General features: G+C 38.0%; 1 protein-coding gene across 2 annotated transcripts in view; it reads left to right on the top strand.

The window, feature by feature from the left end:
• Positions 1-17,878, top strand: part of LOC111871546 (mucosa-associated lymphoid tissue lymphoma translocation protein 1) — a 41,467-nt gene that overhangs the window by 15,398 nt on the left and 8,191 nt on the right. The window contains exons 8-13 of one of the 2 annotated variants that reach the window (XM_023864717.2): positions 1,029-1,218; positions 4,916-5,121; positions 6,229-6,324; positions 11,702-11,892; positions 15,361-15,432; positions 16,791-16,953. In XM_023864717.2, the coding sequence (XP_023720485.1) occupies positions 1,029-1,218; positions 4,916-5,121; positions 6,229-6,324; positions 11,702-11,892; positions 15,361-15,432; positions 16,791-16,928 (893 nt within the window). In that variant the 3' untranslated portion in view covers positions 16,929-16,953. Of the gene's footprint in view, positions 1-1,028; positions 1,219-4,915; positions 5,122-6,228; positions 6,325-11,701; positions 11,893-15,360; positions 15,433-16,790; positions 16,958-17,878 lie in introns of those variants that run through there. The other variant, XM_023864716.2, reaches the window with a different exon arrangement.

Here is a 17,878-nt window from a genome sequence, read left to right as displayed (position 1 = left end):
TAAGTATTTTGACTTCTGCAGTCATTCATACCAGTTACACGGGGTTTATACAGTACATTATAATATGGTATGTTATGATACATTTTTAGCATTAATTATCCATTGAAACGATTATATATATGCAAAAATATATTGTATTTAAGCATTGTTGGACTTACATGGTTTTCACCTTACACAGAAACCTGTGGGTAATTAATTGGGTAATTGGGTAATTAACTGTACATTCAGTTGAATAATTGAAATATTTTGACTTTTGCTGGGTGCATTTTTGGAACCATAAAATTAGCTAACACCATCTTGACCAGCAAACATTTCACAACTATCAAAGTATGCCAGTCAATAATATATGTAAATCAGTACAACATAAGAATACATATCTTGGATTGTGGTCTTATGGCTATGACATCATGCAGTCTCATACATGTTACCTACATTTTGGAGGAACCTGCTATAGTCATATCGAGGGCAGAAAGATGCAGCAGGGTGCTCAAAAGCTTGTGACTGCTGTGAGTCTGTATGGTGTCACTGCAGAGGAAATGCATAGTCTAAATTCTCACACTGTGAGAACCTCATATCTGATATGGGTGCTTGATGGTGTTTTATAAATCAGAATGAGCTCTGTAAATCCTGCTGTTAAAAGTTAAATGGTTGATTACAAGGTATTACTAAAATGAAAATGGAATTGATTGATTTCAGCAGTCACCTTCAGCAATTTTATATCCACACCTACATTGTCGAATTTCATGATTGTTATAATAGCAATATTTTAACTGGTTTGTTACTTAACATTTTCCTGTAAGGAGATTTAAATGTGATACTGTAAAGAATATTAAGAGCTTGCTTGATTTTTAAATCTAGAGCAGTTTTTTTAATTTTATATTCATAGTAATTTTGCAAATTATTGAATGTAAAAAAGGAAACAATCCTTTTTTTTTTATGAATCACTGATGTGTAATGTTTTATCTCAGTTACATTCGTAGTTACCTGAAGCATGTGTTCCATTATGTTCTTTTTTTGTTTTCTTTTAGGATTTTTCTACTTTGTAGGACATGGTTTTGAGATCCAGGACAAATTTATGTTACCAGTGGATGCACCAGGAGCTAGTAAATACCGCCGCTGTAATAGTCTGTGTGAGAAAGAGGTGATTCGAGATGTATTGGAAGTAAAGCCAAGATTATTTTTCATTTTGCTAGATATGTGTCTCAAAGTACCGGACAGGTCAGAATAAGATCTTGCTTCATCAGAAAATAAGCTGTCTTGTTATTTTTCATGATTTTGCTTAGTCTCTCTAGAAAAATGCTGATGTGATGTGTTAAGATGAGCCATGGCCCAACTAGTTCACTATTCTGATAATCTTTTCCTTAAGCAGATGACACATAATGTCATTAAATAAGTAACACCTGCTGATCATTACAGTGTAGTGTTTATCACTTTGACATTTTATTCAGGAGGTCCCAGGTTCAAAATTTGCCTAAGATCAGCTATCTTCATTGGGATTTTTCATGATTTTGTTCTCTTCCTGCCGAAAAATGCTGTATTGTTGCCTTAAGATAGGCCACTTTCTTCCATTTTGTGATCTGTTATTCACAACCATCCTGCTGATTGATACTATATAATCTACTTATACGATAATTTTTGTGAAATAATGAAGGAATTAATTTGACAATACACATCTGTCAAAGATTATAATCTATGTATGATACTTAAGCGATATGAATGACTAATGAAATCCAGGAGGGTTAAGTGCAGTTTTCAGTGTAGACTGTATTATAATTTGTCACTGAGCCCAAACAGTTACACATGAAGACTGATTTGTGTGATTTAATATTACGTGGTTTCTGACCTTGCCCATTGTTCACTATTCCAAATAGGCCTCATTGTTCCAGAAACTGGATCTGTTTCCATCCTTAGGTGAAATGATGGGAGGCCACCTGTGCAGTTAGTTCCAATAGAAAAAGCTGATCTCAGTGACTGGACTGCACACTGTTCATTTTGGAATACCAGATGATTAACAAAGTCCAGAAACTCAGTAATAATAATTGTAATGTCACATTTATTCACATAGTTTATGCACTTTTTTACCCAGAAAGTTTTGTCTGAAGTTGTAGTGCATACGTAAAATATGAAAGTACTACTTTTCAGAATACTTGTATAATTTTATTCATTAGATTAAGGCAATAGCATTGAATGTATTGTGCTCTCACAGTATGAATATTTGAATAGAGGGACTCAGGAGTGTGATTCCTTGAAGAATATTCAGTTGAAAATGCCCCTTGATAAAATTTCAAGCAATGCATAATTTTTGCAGAAAATACAATTGAAGCTTAATGCAGTATGAAAACAAAGTATGGGTATTCATGTCTTCACATTTCACCATGTGATTCCTTGATGAACACTGAGATGTAAATTCCCCATGGATGAAATTTTATGACATAATTTTCATGAAAAGAAAACTCAATGAAAGTTGAATGCATTGTGGCAGTGTGCTGTAAATAATTGTTCCTAGGGACTGCACCACATGATTCCTTGATGAACACTGAGACAAAAGTTTCCCTTCATAAATTTGGACCAACACATAATTGTTGCAGAAAATGCAATTAAAGTTGCGTGTGTTGTGGCAACACAGTATGGATATTTTTTGCCTGTGGACTCTGTGACACAGTGCCTTAATGAACAGTTTAGATGGAAATGTTTCTTCATAAAACTTTCTCTGATGCATAATTTTCCCAGAAAACAAAGTTGATTGTGATGTGGCAACAAAGTATGGGTATTTGCACCTACGGACTCCATTATGTGATTCTTTGACTAACATTGAGACGGAAATGTCATTTGATAAAATTCTTATTAATTCACAGTTTTTGTAGAAAATGTGATTAAAATTCCCCATACCAGAACATGTGTAACTTCAATCACAGTTTCTGCAAAAGTTGCATGTGGATCAAAATTTTATAAAGGGTAAAAGTACAGTACTTTTTTATACACAATATAATTTGGATAGACTTGAAAGGATTCTGACATTGGTGTATACTGTACTTCTTTTGGCTTGTTTTGGGCTTCATCCATCGTCTGGTATGTATCACTGGTCCAGTGATTGAGACTAGCTGTTTCTAACGGGCCCAACTGAGTAGGTTTATCCTTTCCCACCCACCTGAAGACGGAGACAGATCCAGTCTCCGAAATGTCGCGGTTTTTTGTCTTTTACATACCAGACGATGGATGAAGTCCAAAACAAGCCAAAAGAAGTACAATATAATTTCATCAATAATGCAACTATTTCTATCACTCCTTCCCTTCACAACATGTTTCAGCTTCAAACAGCCATCACCAGGTGTCTCAGCTATGCCAGAACTGTTCCATTATACAGAATGTCCACTTTTTTACATCAAATAATTGCGGTGTTTCATGATTTAAAATATTGGATGTTATAATTGATACTTAGTTAACATTAGTTAATATACCATATGCTGCAATTTAATTTAAATTGACTTAATTAAAAATTTTCTATTAAAATTTTGTAAAATTCTTTTTTTCATCTGTACTAGGGGCACCATCCACTTGTCCAACAATATAGTTCAGTATCCCTGTCTTTGGATTTTTATACTGTGAGGGCCTGTGTGTTTGTGTGTTGTTTTCTGTACGCAAACCCGTTGTTGTGGTTCTATTTTTCCCCTTGCTTGTATGTCATCTCTCCATTTGTGTATGGTGTTGTGTTCCCTTGTGTGCAGATTTGGAATTATATTGTGTATAAAAAATACATTAATACAGCAGGATGCTTAAATATTGTAATATGTTCTGCCACTGAAGATGCCGTTCGGATTGTTAATTGGTTTATTTAACAACCTACCAGTCTCGGCTACAATTAATTATAATAATGTTACGGGTTTCCACACTTTACAAACCTTACACACAAATCTCTTCACACTGTCCTCAGTAGAGTACACATATTCACAGTACGGGAGCTATACAAGTCTCTTTGTATTACTCCCAATTACACACGCGTCCGGTTCTTCTTTCCGTGACTGCTGCTATACTCCAACTGTCTTCGTCGACGGCTACATTTCGACTTGCTTTGTAGGCTGCTACACCGAGAACTGTCTTCGGCGGTTGTGTAGTTCCCTTATAAACCCTCAGCTGGACAATGGGAAACACCTCGCTTCCTTGTTGCCTAGTTGCCGTGTTTGCCGATAGCCTAGCAACGCTGTTGGGAGTTGTTTATGGCTACGTAGCAAGTCCGGCGTCCCATGTTACGTAACGGGTACCGCTGTTTACTCGGTTTGCATAGCGACCAGCGTGCTTGGACTCAGCTCACTTCGGCTCTGCTCAGCACATCACCGCTGGCGGCGGGGGGGGGGNCCGCCGGCCTCCTGAGCACCTCCCCGCTGGGGGGGGGGGGGGGGGGGTGTTTACCTGCCTATTACCGTAGCGCAACACATCGCAATATGATAGTACGGTACTTTTTTTTTCATCTCCCAGAATTCCTGATCTCAAAGTAAAGTAAGATAATGGTAGATTTATCCCTGGACTTAACTGATTAAACATGATTCTGTGAAGATATATGGGGAAGTGGAGGTATAACTCCACCATTCTTAAACTTGGCACTAGATGGACATGAACAGTTAGCTTCATACCCCTGCCACTTTACTTCTGGGGAAACGGCACCTGGTATCTACTGTGTAGGAGGCTGGAAGGGATCCAGATTTGGTTTGGATATTATAGGGAAGAGAATGGTGGAGTTATACGTCCACTTCCCCATATATCTTCACAGAATCATGTTTAATCAGTTAAGGTATCAGCGAAGGTATACGTTATACATGTAAATACATACCACTGTCAGAAACTTAAGATTCATGGATAAGATATGTGGGAAGTTCAAGAGAAAGTGTTTTCACTGATAACCTATTGTAATGTGTTACAGGAATGATAACCCAGGCATCCATGAGGAACTGCCAGATGTATTCTTGTATACTGCACAGAGGAACCTGATTCAGCAATATGCTACAACAAGTAACTTGGGTGCATATGAGAGACCTACTGAAGTCAATGGCATATATGTTAATCACTTGAAGAAACATTTGGCAAAAGATATTCCCATTCTTAATATGCTAAAAATGGTTCAAAAAGGTATGTAATCTTAAGCTTGCCATTAATTTCTGTCCTCTTTTATAATGTTGAGCTTATGCGCTCTTTGCAGAAAATGCACAGCGGCATATCATGTCTCTTTATCTGTCTCGTACATTATAATTTGTAATTCTGTCACTCATGGAGCTGAGCCCTTCTTGAGAAGCTGCCAATTGTGCAGCTTCTCAAGAACTTCCCAGCATTGTATGGAACCTGAAGGTTCAAGTACCATGTCGTTAAGAGCCCTCCAGTTGCCCCTATCCTGAGCCAGATCGATACAGTCCATACCATTCCATCTCTCTAAGATCCATTTTAATATTGCCCACCCACCTACATCCTGGTCTTCCTAGTGGTCTCTTTTGTTGTTTTCCCACCAGTATCTTATAGGCATTCTTCTTCTCCTCCATTCACACTACATGCTCTTCCCATCATCCTCCTTCACTTGATCATTCTAATTATGCTTGGAGAAGAGTACAAGTTATGAAGCTCCAAATTTTCTACACCCTCAGTTAATGTCATATATATTAATATAATAATAAATATTTATAATTATATATAATTTATTACTTAACATTTGCCATGCCTGATGCAGTAGAAACTGCCTACTCTTTTAAAGCAGGCTGTATAAAGGTATTTCAATTAACTAGGATAATAACGATTGAAAAATTGAATGATAAATCTCTTCATTTTTATATAAACTATATTCTCTCATCAGGTCATGACATTTTAGTCATTGTATAGGTTTAGTCTGTCAGGGAAAGTCATTTTTATCGTATCTTCATCCCTTATCCTTCCTTCCTTTGCCCCTCTCATGCCTTTGTCCCTTTCACTCCTTTCTCTCAGATTCCTTTACCATCCATTTTATATGCCTCTCCTGTCGTCACTTGCCTCCACCTTCCTTCTTCACCTTTACATTTAAACAGTGTGAGTGAATATAACTCTAAGGTTTTTTGTAATTATAGGAAATAGATCACTTTGCATCTCATTTTCATGGAAACAGCATGAAAATGACAGAACAACAAGCTCACAAATATTCTCCTGCGTAGACTGATTGTACTCATGTAAGAACACCATGATGCAATGAACTCAAGGGACAATCTTGTTTTTCAGAAATTGCAAATGAATCAGCTGATGCAGTAGATAAACAGGTTCCACTTACAAGTTTAACTGTTGTTAATGATTTCTATTTGACAGATCCTGTGACAGGTATGTTGCCAAATATACCATAGTTTTAAGTCATATTTGGTGGTATTTAGAGTGTATAGATTTAATGTGTATTGCACATTAGGCATTTGTGGTTTGAATACATGAATATTTGGTCACGTGTGCCTCTTTTTTGTGTTTTCTTTTTCTTTATTTTACCGTAATATAGGCACCTGTATTCATCTAATTGGCACATAATTAGTTTTGTGAACCCAGCTCCTACTTGAATCAGAAGAAATTGTCAGACAGCCAGATAAAACATACACAGAAGAAGTTTCCCCACCAACATATCAAAGATCTCAATTATATATTGCCCAAAGAAAGATGAAAAAGGTAGCCATTAGCCCACTGAGTGGCAAAAAGTGCTACAGAGCTCCATGGAACCTGCCTGAAGTGCCAGGAGTGTTCTAGTGCTCCTTGTGCAGTCTCTCAGTTAAGTGCTTGTCAATCACAGACTTTTACCAGGTGGCCGGTTTGATGATTATGAGAAAAGCATGTAGTTTTAAAATCTAAACCCAGACATTCTATGGTTTGTTTCATTCACGCACTGTGATATTATGACTTCTGTAGTTTGTGAATGTGACAAGTAAAATGTGTAGCATGTGATAGTTATATGTAAAGCATTTTTTCCCCCCTACTTCAGATGTACCATGTACAGGATATCATTTGTGTGTGTGTGCGTGTGCATGCGCGAGAGCATATACGTGCACATGTGGGGAGGGCTAAACAGCATTACAAAGTGTAAAAAAAAATAACATCAGCTAATGAATAAATTGAAATCATACGTGGTGTGTTCAAAAAGTATCGAACCGTTGGTCGGCAGAAATACATTTATTGATTTGGAGGTACAAAACCCTAATCCCCTTCAAAGTAGTCTCCTTGGTAATGCACACACTTCTCCCAGCGCTTCCGCCATTGTTGGAAATACTTCTGGAATGAGTCTTTTGGAATGGTGATCAGTCGGGCCGTCTCATTCCGCATGATGTCTTCTCTTGACTCAAATCAGGTTCGTTTCAGCGGCATTTTCAGCTTGGGAAATAGCCAAAAGTCACACGGAGCCATGTTGGGGAAGTAGGGAGCCTGATGAACCACAGGGATGTTGTGTTTGGTGGCGAAAGTCAGATGCGCAGAATGGTCGGGTGCATTATCATGATGGAGCTGCCAAGTTTTTGCTGCCCACAGATCCGGTCGTTTGCACCGCACAGCATCACGAAGGTGACAAAGGACCTTCTGGTAGTATTCCTTTGTGATGGTTTGGCCTTGTGGTGCATACTCATGATGCACAACCCCACAGGAGTCGAAGAAAACGGCCAACACGACCTTGACAGTGCTGCAGACCTGCCGTGCTTTTTTTGGCCTCGGGGATGTCAGATGTTTCCACTGTGAAGACTGCATCTTGGTTTCCGGGTCGTACCCATAAACCCACAACTCATTGCCTGTGATCACGGAGTTCAGAAAGTTGGGGTTACTGTTTGCATTGTCCAGCATGTCCTGTGCGATTTCCAGACGGTGTTGCTTCTGCTCCATTGTCAGCAGTTTTGGTACGAATTTCGCAGACACTCGNTACTCATGATGCACAACCCCACAGGAGTCGAAGAAAACGGCCAACACGACCTTGACAGTGCTGCAGACCTGCCGTGCTTTTTTTGGCCTCGGGGATGTCAGATGTTTCCACTGTGAAGACTGCATCTTGGTTTCCGGGTCGTACCCATAAACCCACAACTCATTGCCTGTGATCACGGAGTTCAGAAAGTTGGGGTTACTGTTTGCATTGTCCAGCATGTCCTGTGCGATTTCCAGACGGTGTTGCTTCTGCTCCATTGTCAGCAGTTTTGGTACGAATTTCGCGGACACTCCTCATGCCCAAATCCTCGGTCAAAATTGAATGTACTGATCCAGTGCTTACCACTATCTCATTTGCAAGTTCTCAGACTGTGATACGACGGTCCTCCATGACCAAAGTCCACACTTGCTCAGTGACATTCTCATTTCGGCTTGTTGAGGGTCTGCCTGAACATGGTTCGCTGTCCACTGATGTGCGGCCATCTTTGAAGCGGTTGTACCACTCCTTTATGCGTGAGTTGCTCATGGCATCATCCCTGAAAGCCTGTTGAATCTTGCGAATGGTTTCCACTTGGGTATCGCCAAGCTTTTGGCAACATTTGATGCAGTATCGCTGCTCATGTTGTTCCGTCATTTTACACCTTACTGTAATCCAACAAGCACTCACTACATGTACTCACTCATAGGCCGACTGCCAGCAACTGACACTTTCTGTGTGCAGGAAAAAATTCACGACTGCACATGAATGTCCCCTCCACATCTCAACTGAAGGGAGCCTCCCGCACTTCATTGGTTTACGTGGGAAGAAAGAAGGTTCAATACTTTTTGAATACACCACGTATTTTCATTTTCAGATTTGAATTTTGATTTTTACAGATGTCAACCACAAAATTTTCTTTCAGCACTAATAATAGAGCTATATATTCTTATTATTTGGTGAAAATTTGAAAAAAGTAACTTATAAAGTGAGGGAGATAAAAAAATTGTTGACTGATTTAAGTTCTGAAAATATCCACAGGCTCAGGGTAATGGCTTGGGACAAAAGCTTAAGGAACTAAGAGAAGACATTACATTAAGAGTAAAGCCATAGATGTTACATTCATGGCAGTATATAAATAACAAGATAATATATATGGTTTTGTAATCTTCTGACGCCCCACAGTCAAGTAGGTGGTTACCAGGGTTCTGGAGAAACCTGCTGTCTTAAAACATTGATAACCACTGAGAACTTTCACTACATAATGTCAAACCCAGAAGACACAGTTCAAATGCCTTCCACTGTGACCACAATCTAAGCCCATTCCAGGGTGGGAAAAGTAAAGTGCTTCAGTCAGAGGTATTTATGATAGAACTAAGAAACTGTTACAATCAAATAGGACCTGTATGAGACTTGTAATAGGCTTATTGGCAGAACACTTTCACTTAAAGGTACAGCTATTCAAACTGGTGCTAAGGGCTAATCCTGTTTGTAGTAGATGTCTGAACGAGGAGGAAAAACTGACTCTTGTATACAGAATGTCCAGAAAGTCATTCCTGGGTTTTAGGTAGCTGTATTTGCCTAACAATTGTACCTACTAAAAACTGATTCAGAGACATTGCACACACTGTCTCATATATGATTGACTGTAAATACATTACTTTGGAAACTAAATCAATTGTTTCTTGGTGGATCATTGTTGGGTTCTGAATTCTGAACAACAATGAAACCTACTTTACTGGTAAAGTCAGTTTCAAGAAAACTGACATTTTGTTTTTGGCCCCCTAATACACATGGCCATTAATTTCCTGAAGATAATGTTACATGCACACCCATTGCTAGGCAGCGGGTTGGTAAACACTCTGTTGCTAGGTTATGCAACAGTAGATGAATCATTGCCTTCTGTATGGTCTGCGCCACGCCCAACACTGGTAACAGACCAGTGAACTTACTGTCTGACATATGACACATTTTCTGTGGGGTCCATGCCAAAGAATTATAAGATGTTCCAGAATAAGCGAGAAGGCAGGAGATCTGAAGGCTCCCAGAGCCGTCAGACAGTAAAATATGGTCATGAGTCCCATGGGACTTGGAACCAAGAAAAATTTGTGCTGAGGACCAGTGGCAATTTAGCAGTCGAGAAGGCAGTCAACAAGAGTTTTAGTTGAGTTCCAAGGTTCCAGGGGGATGGAACAAGAAATGGCAAGAAGACTTCATAGTTATTGGAAGTGCCTGTTTCTGTGTTGAGATTTGTTGCCAGGAGATGTAGTGAAGACAGAGAATCCTAGTGCATGTGCAATGGTGAACTGGAAAGTGTACAAATCAGCGATAGCACTGTATTAAATGTGATTGAGAGTACTTGTTACTGAAGTGCCAATAAATCCAATCATCTGAACTAGAGCCCGTTATTTTCGTCACGTAATCCCATACACATGACAATACCATCCTTGCAGTTTTATTTAGGGTCTTTATAAATTACTGAAATTTATTCAAAACTGTTGCAGCTTTTTTTGACAAAATCACCATTTTGTGCCAGGGCCAATCTGAAGGGCCCCTGTTTTTAGAGATGGAGTGTTCATATTAATTACATACCAAATTTCAGTTAAACTCATCCAAGTGTTCAGAGTCTAGTGATTTGCACATCCATAAATATATAGAGACATATGGACAGATGTCTTTCTGTAATCAGGGGTGCTGAAAATGTGTGTCAGAATTTCAAGATTGATTTCTCACATTCACCATACTTTCTCATATGTATGTGAAAAATTAAGAAACAAAAGGCAAAAATGAAGGGTAACTCAAGATGTTTCAATCAGTAAATTTCCACTCATGCTTGTTTTATGGCACATCAGTTGTCCAACCAATTAAGCTTTGGTTTCCTTGGGTAGCGGTAACGTAATCAAGCGGCCATAATATGACGGTGAATGACGTCACTAAAACATTGCCATGGAAACAAAGGAACACCAACGCTTTCTAGGAAACCATGTTCCTTTGTTTCCATGGCAATGTTTTAGTGATGTCATTCACTGTCATATTACAGCCGCTTGATTACGTTACCGCTACCCGAGGAAACCCAAGCTTTACTGACTTCAGTATACACACAATTCAGATCTCTGAAGTTTCTCTTTCAGCAGCTCTAGTAATCTGCTGTTGAGTTCAACATAAGTCAGTCACCCATATGCAGCACTTCTGATGTAACCCCACAAGAATAATTTGTGACCATCAAATCTGGTGATTTCAAAGAAAATAAACTTTCAGAATCATCCTTCATTCCAGTGTTTTATTTTCAACAGTTTATATAATGGTTAAGAAGAAGAAGAAGTTCTGAACACCGCAGAGTGACTTGTGGACTTTTTGTACTGTGTACTTGTGAGGCCTTTGTAGGATCAAACATATCAGGAGCTTATTTCATGAACACAAATTACTTTCACAAGACCCTGTACATAAACTTATGCACTTTGTATTCCGTGGAGAATTTCTCAAGATTAAATGGGGAAACACACTAACTTATAACTGGTCACGGTGCAAAGGTCCCTTATATTCACCCTTCTTGTTCTATTCAGAATAAAAACAGGCATATTTAGTGGTAACTTGTACTAAACACTTCTGAATTTCGGTTTAATGTGATTTAGTATTGCATCTTTGCTCACAGCAGAGAATGATAGTGGACTGTGTGTGGAATGTGGGCCATAGATTGTCATACAATTTATGTCTCCACATTAGATATTCTAGACAAATAATAATTCTTTATTCTGTGTAAGCAAATGTTTACATATCCGGTATTTGAATAGAGAAATTGTTGTTATTGTTTGTATCCAAAGTACACTCTACACTTCACAGGACACCCTGAAACTGAAGCAAGATTCCAGAAACTCATGGCTTTACCAGCATTAGATACTATTGTGTTCGATAATATAGGATGGAAGTCATTTGTGAAAATTCAGCCACATAGGAACTGCTTCCATAACAGTCTTGATATCTACATTACAAATATGGCAAGATGGGCAGTGGTATGTCGCATGGCTTGTGAGGTAAGACTGGCAGTCTTACTGTGAGATTATTATATTTATGGTGCAGGATCACACGCACTTAAATGTTTGCTACAAGAACCGCTTTTTAGTGGTCAGTTACCATATTTGCTTGAATATAAGGTACAGTTTATTTTCTTTTATGTTGTGACAACAGTAAAATATTTTCAGAAATGTTTAATACTCAATTACTTTGAAAATAAGATGCACATTTTTCCCATTTGTTCACATTGGAAACTGAGGTGCGTCTTAAATGTGAGGAATTATTCACCAATTTGCAAATTTTCCACAGGGTAGCCTGGAAAGAACCTAACGTAAACACATTCAGAGTGAGTCATCAAGTCACATCAACCCTCCCCACCTTTAACTATGAGTCAATCCCAAACTTTCAGTTCAGTCATTGCCTGACATTCTTATCATGCAGGTGTGTTCAGTTTTCTGTCAGTTTTTGCCCATGGAAAGAATTTTGCATATGATACCACATTCAAATGAAAAGTTATTCTGGACACTGCACCTGGTAGAAAGTATGCAGTAAGTGAGGCATGTGTACATCATTGGCAAAGTATAAAAACAAAACTGCTTTCATGTCTGACAAATAGGAAGCCTTTTTCTGGACCAAGGAAAGGGAGAAATCCTGAGATTGATGCCATGTTTTAGAGTACTTCAGAGATTTACAAAATAAAGAATAACCTATAACTGGGAAAGCCTTAATGTCAACAATAATATACATTTTAAGGCCAGTCGTGGATGGTGCAAAAAGTTTGTGAAGAGATAGAGCTTATTATTACAATGAAGGGTGAAAGTTAATCAAAAACTTCGTTCAGAATTTGAGACTAGATTGAATTTCAGCATTTTGTTATTGGACTGTGCCAAAGGAATAAGTATTCTTTAAGTCAAATTAGCAATGCACATGAAACTGCAGTTTTTTTCAACATGTCTCACAATTATGCTGTGGATTTCAAGGGGGAAAAACAAGTGGCATGTTACTGTTATGCAGTATATAACTGAAAATGGCAATAAATTACCACCATACATAATATTAAACATAAAAGCAGTGCCAAAAGAAAATTTTTGCAAAGATGTAATAGTTTGAACCTAAAAAAATGTATGAATGATATGGGGGTTAATGGAAGACTGGCTTCGATGTGTGTGGGAACATTGGCCTGATGTGTTATCAGAGCCACAGAGTATGCTTGCAGTGGATGCATTTCGTGGCCATTTCTCCGATAGGATCAGAAATAGGTTAAGGAAAAGAAACACTTATCAAGTGATAATTCCTAGTGACATGACAAGTCAGTCACAACCATTTGATGTGTCAGTTAACAAACCATTTAAAAATCTTGTCCATAAACAGTGTGATGCCTGGCTGAATAAAGAAAATCATATATTGGCAAATAAAGAGCATGAGCATCAATAATAGTGGAGTGGATATCAAAAGCTTGGAAATAAGTGCCAGACAACATTATTCCAGAAGCGTTTTTAAAGTGATTTTTATGTAATGCGGAAGATGGAACACAAAATGACATGCTTTGGGATGACAGTGAAAGTTGTAAGGGTTCATCATCTTTAGAAATGCAACTGAAGGATCATTGGACGAACTTTCTGATTAAATAAAAAAAGATAGAAAGGAGTGTGCATGTAGTGAAAATTTTAAATTTCCATTTCATTCTGCTCTATTTTCCATTACTTTTCACTTTAAATGTGTTAAAAATATTTTGTTATTTTAATTGATGTATTCTAAATAAACTCACTGAAATAAATACTCCTTTCTAATTTCATCCTGAAACATCATTTCAAAATTGAATGCATCTTAAATGCAAGGGTGTCTTATATTCAAAGTAATATGATATATTTATGGTTATTTAATAGCGGCCTCCGTAGTCTAAAGGTAACGTTCCCACCTCATGACTCGTGGTACGCGGGTTCAAATACCCGGCGGAGGTCGTCAAATTTTTAAGGGCAGAAAAATTCAGGGAACAAGTCCTCCGAGAGGGACTTTAAGCTGTGTGTCCCGTGTCGTAACTTTACGGCACGTAAAATAACCTCATATCCCCAAAGGGGATCACTGAGCCAAATTCCAGGACGTTTCCCGCCCAACAATAGTCTCTAAGGCCTCTGATAGATGGGGGAAGCATTATAGACACCGCTAAGCAAGTGACTGAACTCACTTACTCGGTGGGACTGATGGTACGCACCATTTATCGGTAGGGTAAAGAGACTGGTAGAATATCATAGAGGGAAGCACAATAGATCAAACTGGTCACGGTGCATGGGGAAACCCACCTTCTCTAAATAACTAACTAATTAACTATGGTTATTTACTCTAGAAGTATGAATTGTTCAGGATAATTTGTAAGTCAGATTTTTAGGAATAAATGTTTCCATGCCATGTAGTTCAATTGAGTTTCAGATGACCATACTATCTCCTTGTATAAGGTTGAAGAGTACGCCAAGAAAGAAGCAGGCAGTGCAAAATTCAGTCAGATTTAGACAAGTACAGTATTTGTAGATGCTGCATACTTTCATTTACAGTAATTAATTTCCAGTCATGAGGAAAATAAAATGTTACTGCATTTAAACTCACTGTAGCAGATCATTTTTAAAGTTTGAAGATATATTAACAAAATGACATGTAATGTATTGTACTTGTTCCATGCCCTGCTTCCTGGGATATATGTAATCTGTACATACAATTCACAATATTCATCCATCTGTCCATCATTCTCTGTATCTCGAAACCTAGTAATGATAGTGGATAAGTGTAATTACAAACGTTCATTTTGGGAAAGGAAAAGTGGGAACAGTTGCAAATTTTGTTGTTACATGCATGAGTTTGAGTCCAGGTTAATCTTTCCCACATAATAAAAGCATTGCAACTCCAATGACAGTGACTGCTGTTATAATCATGGAGCAGTAAATTACATGTTACTATAATTTAATACCACAGAACAGTGTTATCATGCAGGACACAATTGTGTTGCTTAATGTCACCATGTGTGAACTTCTGAACTTGATTTCGTTCATGAAGATGAAAAAAAAAATGTAATCAGTGACTGTGGATTAATGCAGGAATGACATAGAGGACTCAAAGACATAAGTTTTCTTTTTCACCAAGGAAACCAGAGGAAGAAGGCCTTCTGTATCTAATGAATTATACATAACTGGTATCGCAGAATACATAAACCATGTATTTTCATAGTAATCATGGTAACAAAATAGTATTGTTTATTAGAGAGTTATCTTTAGTAATTACAGTGCAGTTTTTTCTGCATGTGTACTCTATAATGTGTCTGTAGTAAACTGAATTTCTCACATGCATAGTTTCACAATACAGACTATGAATCTGTCTGCATTCAGCACTAATACATGTCAGTGATTTTATCTGCCTGGCTGGTAATCATTACTTTTCCTTTTTACTTTGACCTGAACTGGTGTAAAGTAGTTAACTTAAAACCTTATTTTGCCTTTCAGAAATTGCAGTTAAAGCTTAATAGAGAAGATGATAATTTGATAATAACTATTCACAACCTTCAGAAGACAAAGGTAAATTTCATCAACTTATGGATTTTGCTATGTAGTCAGCTGCATGTGTGAATCTAATTCTTTGGCTCTAAGTACACAAGTGTTTTCATGGGACTTAAAGGCACTATGTCTTGGTTGTGGGAGATAATTATCACTTGTGCATGCATGAAAAGGCATGTGAAGATATACAAGAGAAGCTGGAAGTACCTGCTGCGTATATGTGCCTCTCATTTGATCAATGCATAGAGACTATCTCCCCTTCTAGATAGTCCCAGCAACTGCTGAAGATTGCAGTAGCAGCAGGCACAAGAACATTCTTCAAGTGTGACATGTATAAAAGTGCTTGCAAGGCCCCATGAAAAAGCAGCCTTAGTTGATTTCAGTAGACAGTTTAGTACAGAATCAGTGAATTAGTGCAGTCTGCCTGGTAAGTTAGCTAGAATAGAAGCCAGCTGTCAGTTCAGTGCAGTGATGAGTGAAGATGAAAGATGACTCGGCAGTGATGTTACAGTCAAGTAATGAGTGGACAAAGACTAACAAGAGCATAAGTTGCTAGGGATTGTAGGGTAATAACTGTTCCAAATATCGATAAACATTACAATATAAATAAATTTATAGTGGGAGGATCTTACTGAGGAGGATAACTTTCACATCTTGGGTTTCATGTTTTCTCTCCCATAGTGGTAACGATGTGTTTTCTGTTTACACTTCATTGTTTTTTTTTAAGTTCTCTGTAAATCAGGCATCAAGAAAATCCTAACATATTGACTACCACAGAGGACACTGATATGTCTGCCATACCTTGTCACCACAGCAGTCACTGGTGTCTCCTGCAGACCCTTGACTTCACTTCCACAGAGGATACCAGTGTCTACCCTCTGTTGCTTGAATATTTTCAAGCCACTATCACTGGTTCCATGCAAGCTATAAGAGTGTCTGATATGGCTTCTTGGCACTGTAGTATGCATCAGTGTCTGCAACAATTCAGAATGGTGTAAAAAGAGCAGCAAACAAAAAAAAATGGTAGTCACTGTGTTAAGTGATAAAAGACTAGAACTGGATGTGTAGATTATGTTTTTACTGTTAATTTATGAGGTCAAAACATAACGGTATAAACGATTATACTGAAACTATTATAAGTCAGTAAGGAAACATGGCTTGATTAGGGGAAACAAAAAATGAATACAGACCAGCCATGATATGCCATGAGGAGTTTACGTTGAAAGACAAAAATTGGCAGTAACTGAACAATTAAGAATTTCCTATAAAAGCAAATGAAATTGTATCCAGGATTACAATATCTTCATTACAAAGAACAGTTTATAGTTTCAATAACTGATCAACACCTTATTCATATAGCCTTATTTCCTCTCTTTCAGTTACCAATAGTGTTATCTGTGACTCTAAAGCATCCTGAAACAGCAAAGGAGATTGGTAGTTATACTTTTGACTTGGCACAGCCACTTATAACTCAAGCACACCTCTGGTTTAACTGCAGTCGACTCATCAACGCATAACACACTACAGATATGTGAGAAATGGGTAAGTCAGCCTCTTTGAAAGAGGATTACCACAGAATTCTCTCTGGAAAGGATGAGAAGAACCACAAAAAAATGGTGTACTGATAAGCAGCAATGCCTGTGATTCATATCATCAGTCTCTTGAATAAAAACTGTGTGATCTACCATTAAGCTATATCCTTATATGACAGTGATTCAGCAAAACTGCAGTATAATAAATATAGTTTACAACAAGGACTTCATTACGGTATCTAAGACCACTGGAATCATCAACTTCTTAATGTTATACATATGGAAAACCATCACATAAAATGATGGCATCTTTCTGGCACATTTGTCATAACTGTGATTCCTAACTAGCTGTCACTGTTTTCGCACCAACTGTACTTACAGTGTGCTTTGTAAATTCTTTATGGACAGCAACATGTAAAGGTCTTGTTAACCCATCCTCTTTGTCCTACCCTTGTCTAGCAGAAAGTCTGCATTCTAGAATATGTGAATAACTCTCCCCCTCCAGGTTTTAAGACCTGAAAAACATTCGTCACTTAACTCTTTGACTGGCGCGGGCGTGTTTTAACGCCCGGACGATGCCAGCCGTTCCCTGGCGTTGGCGTGTTTTAACGCTTTGACAATCTCGTCCCTTCTTTGCTCTCTTGGCACTCATCAACCAAAGACATATATATGATAGTTTTTGTGCATGTTTGTAAAGAACCCTTGTAAACTTTGTGGGGGTCTGTATTACTGTCAGAACCCTCTGAGAAGGTAAAGGTCAGAAAATATTTCACATTCATTCAGTTTCACCATAGCTTCTTGCAGCAAGTGTCTTCGTGTTCCTACAGACCAGCTGGAAAATGTTGTGAACGAGATTTTTTCTGATGATGATAGTGGCGATGAAATAATGATTCCTGAATTGGATGAAGTTGATAGTGACAATAATACAGTGATAG

Source organism: Cryptotermes secundus, unplaced genomic scaffold, assembly GCF_002891405.2.
Source record: "Cryptotermes secundus unplaced genomic scaffold, Csec_1.0 scaffold1066, whole genome shotgun sequence".
Taxonomy (NCBI): domain Eukaryota; kingdom Metazoa; phylum Arthropoda; class Insecta; order Blattodea; family Kalotermitidae; genus Cryptotermes; species Cryptotermes secundus.
Note: the sequence above shows the minus strand (reverse complement) of the source record. Positions and strands in the feature narration are given on the sequence as shown.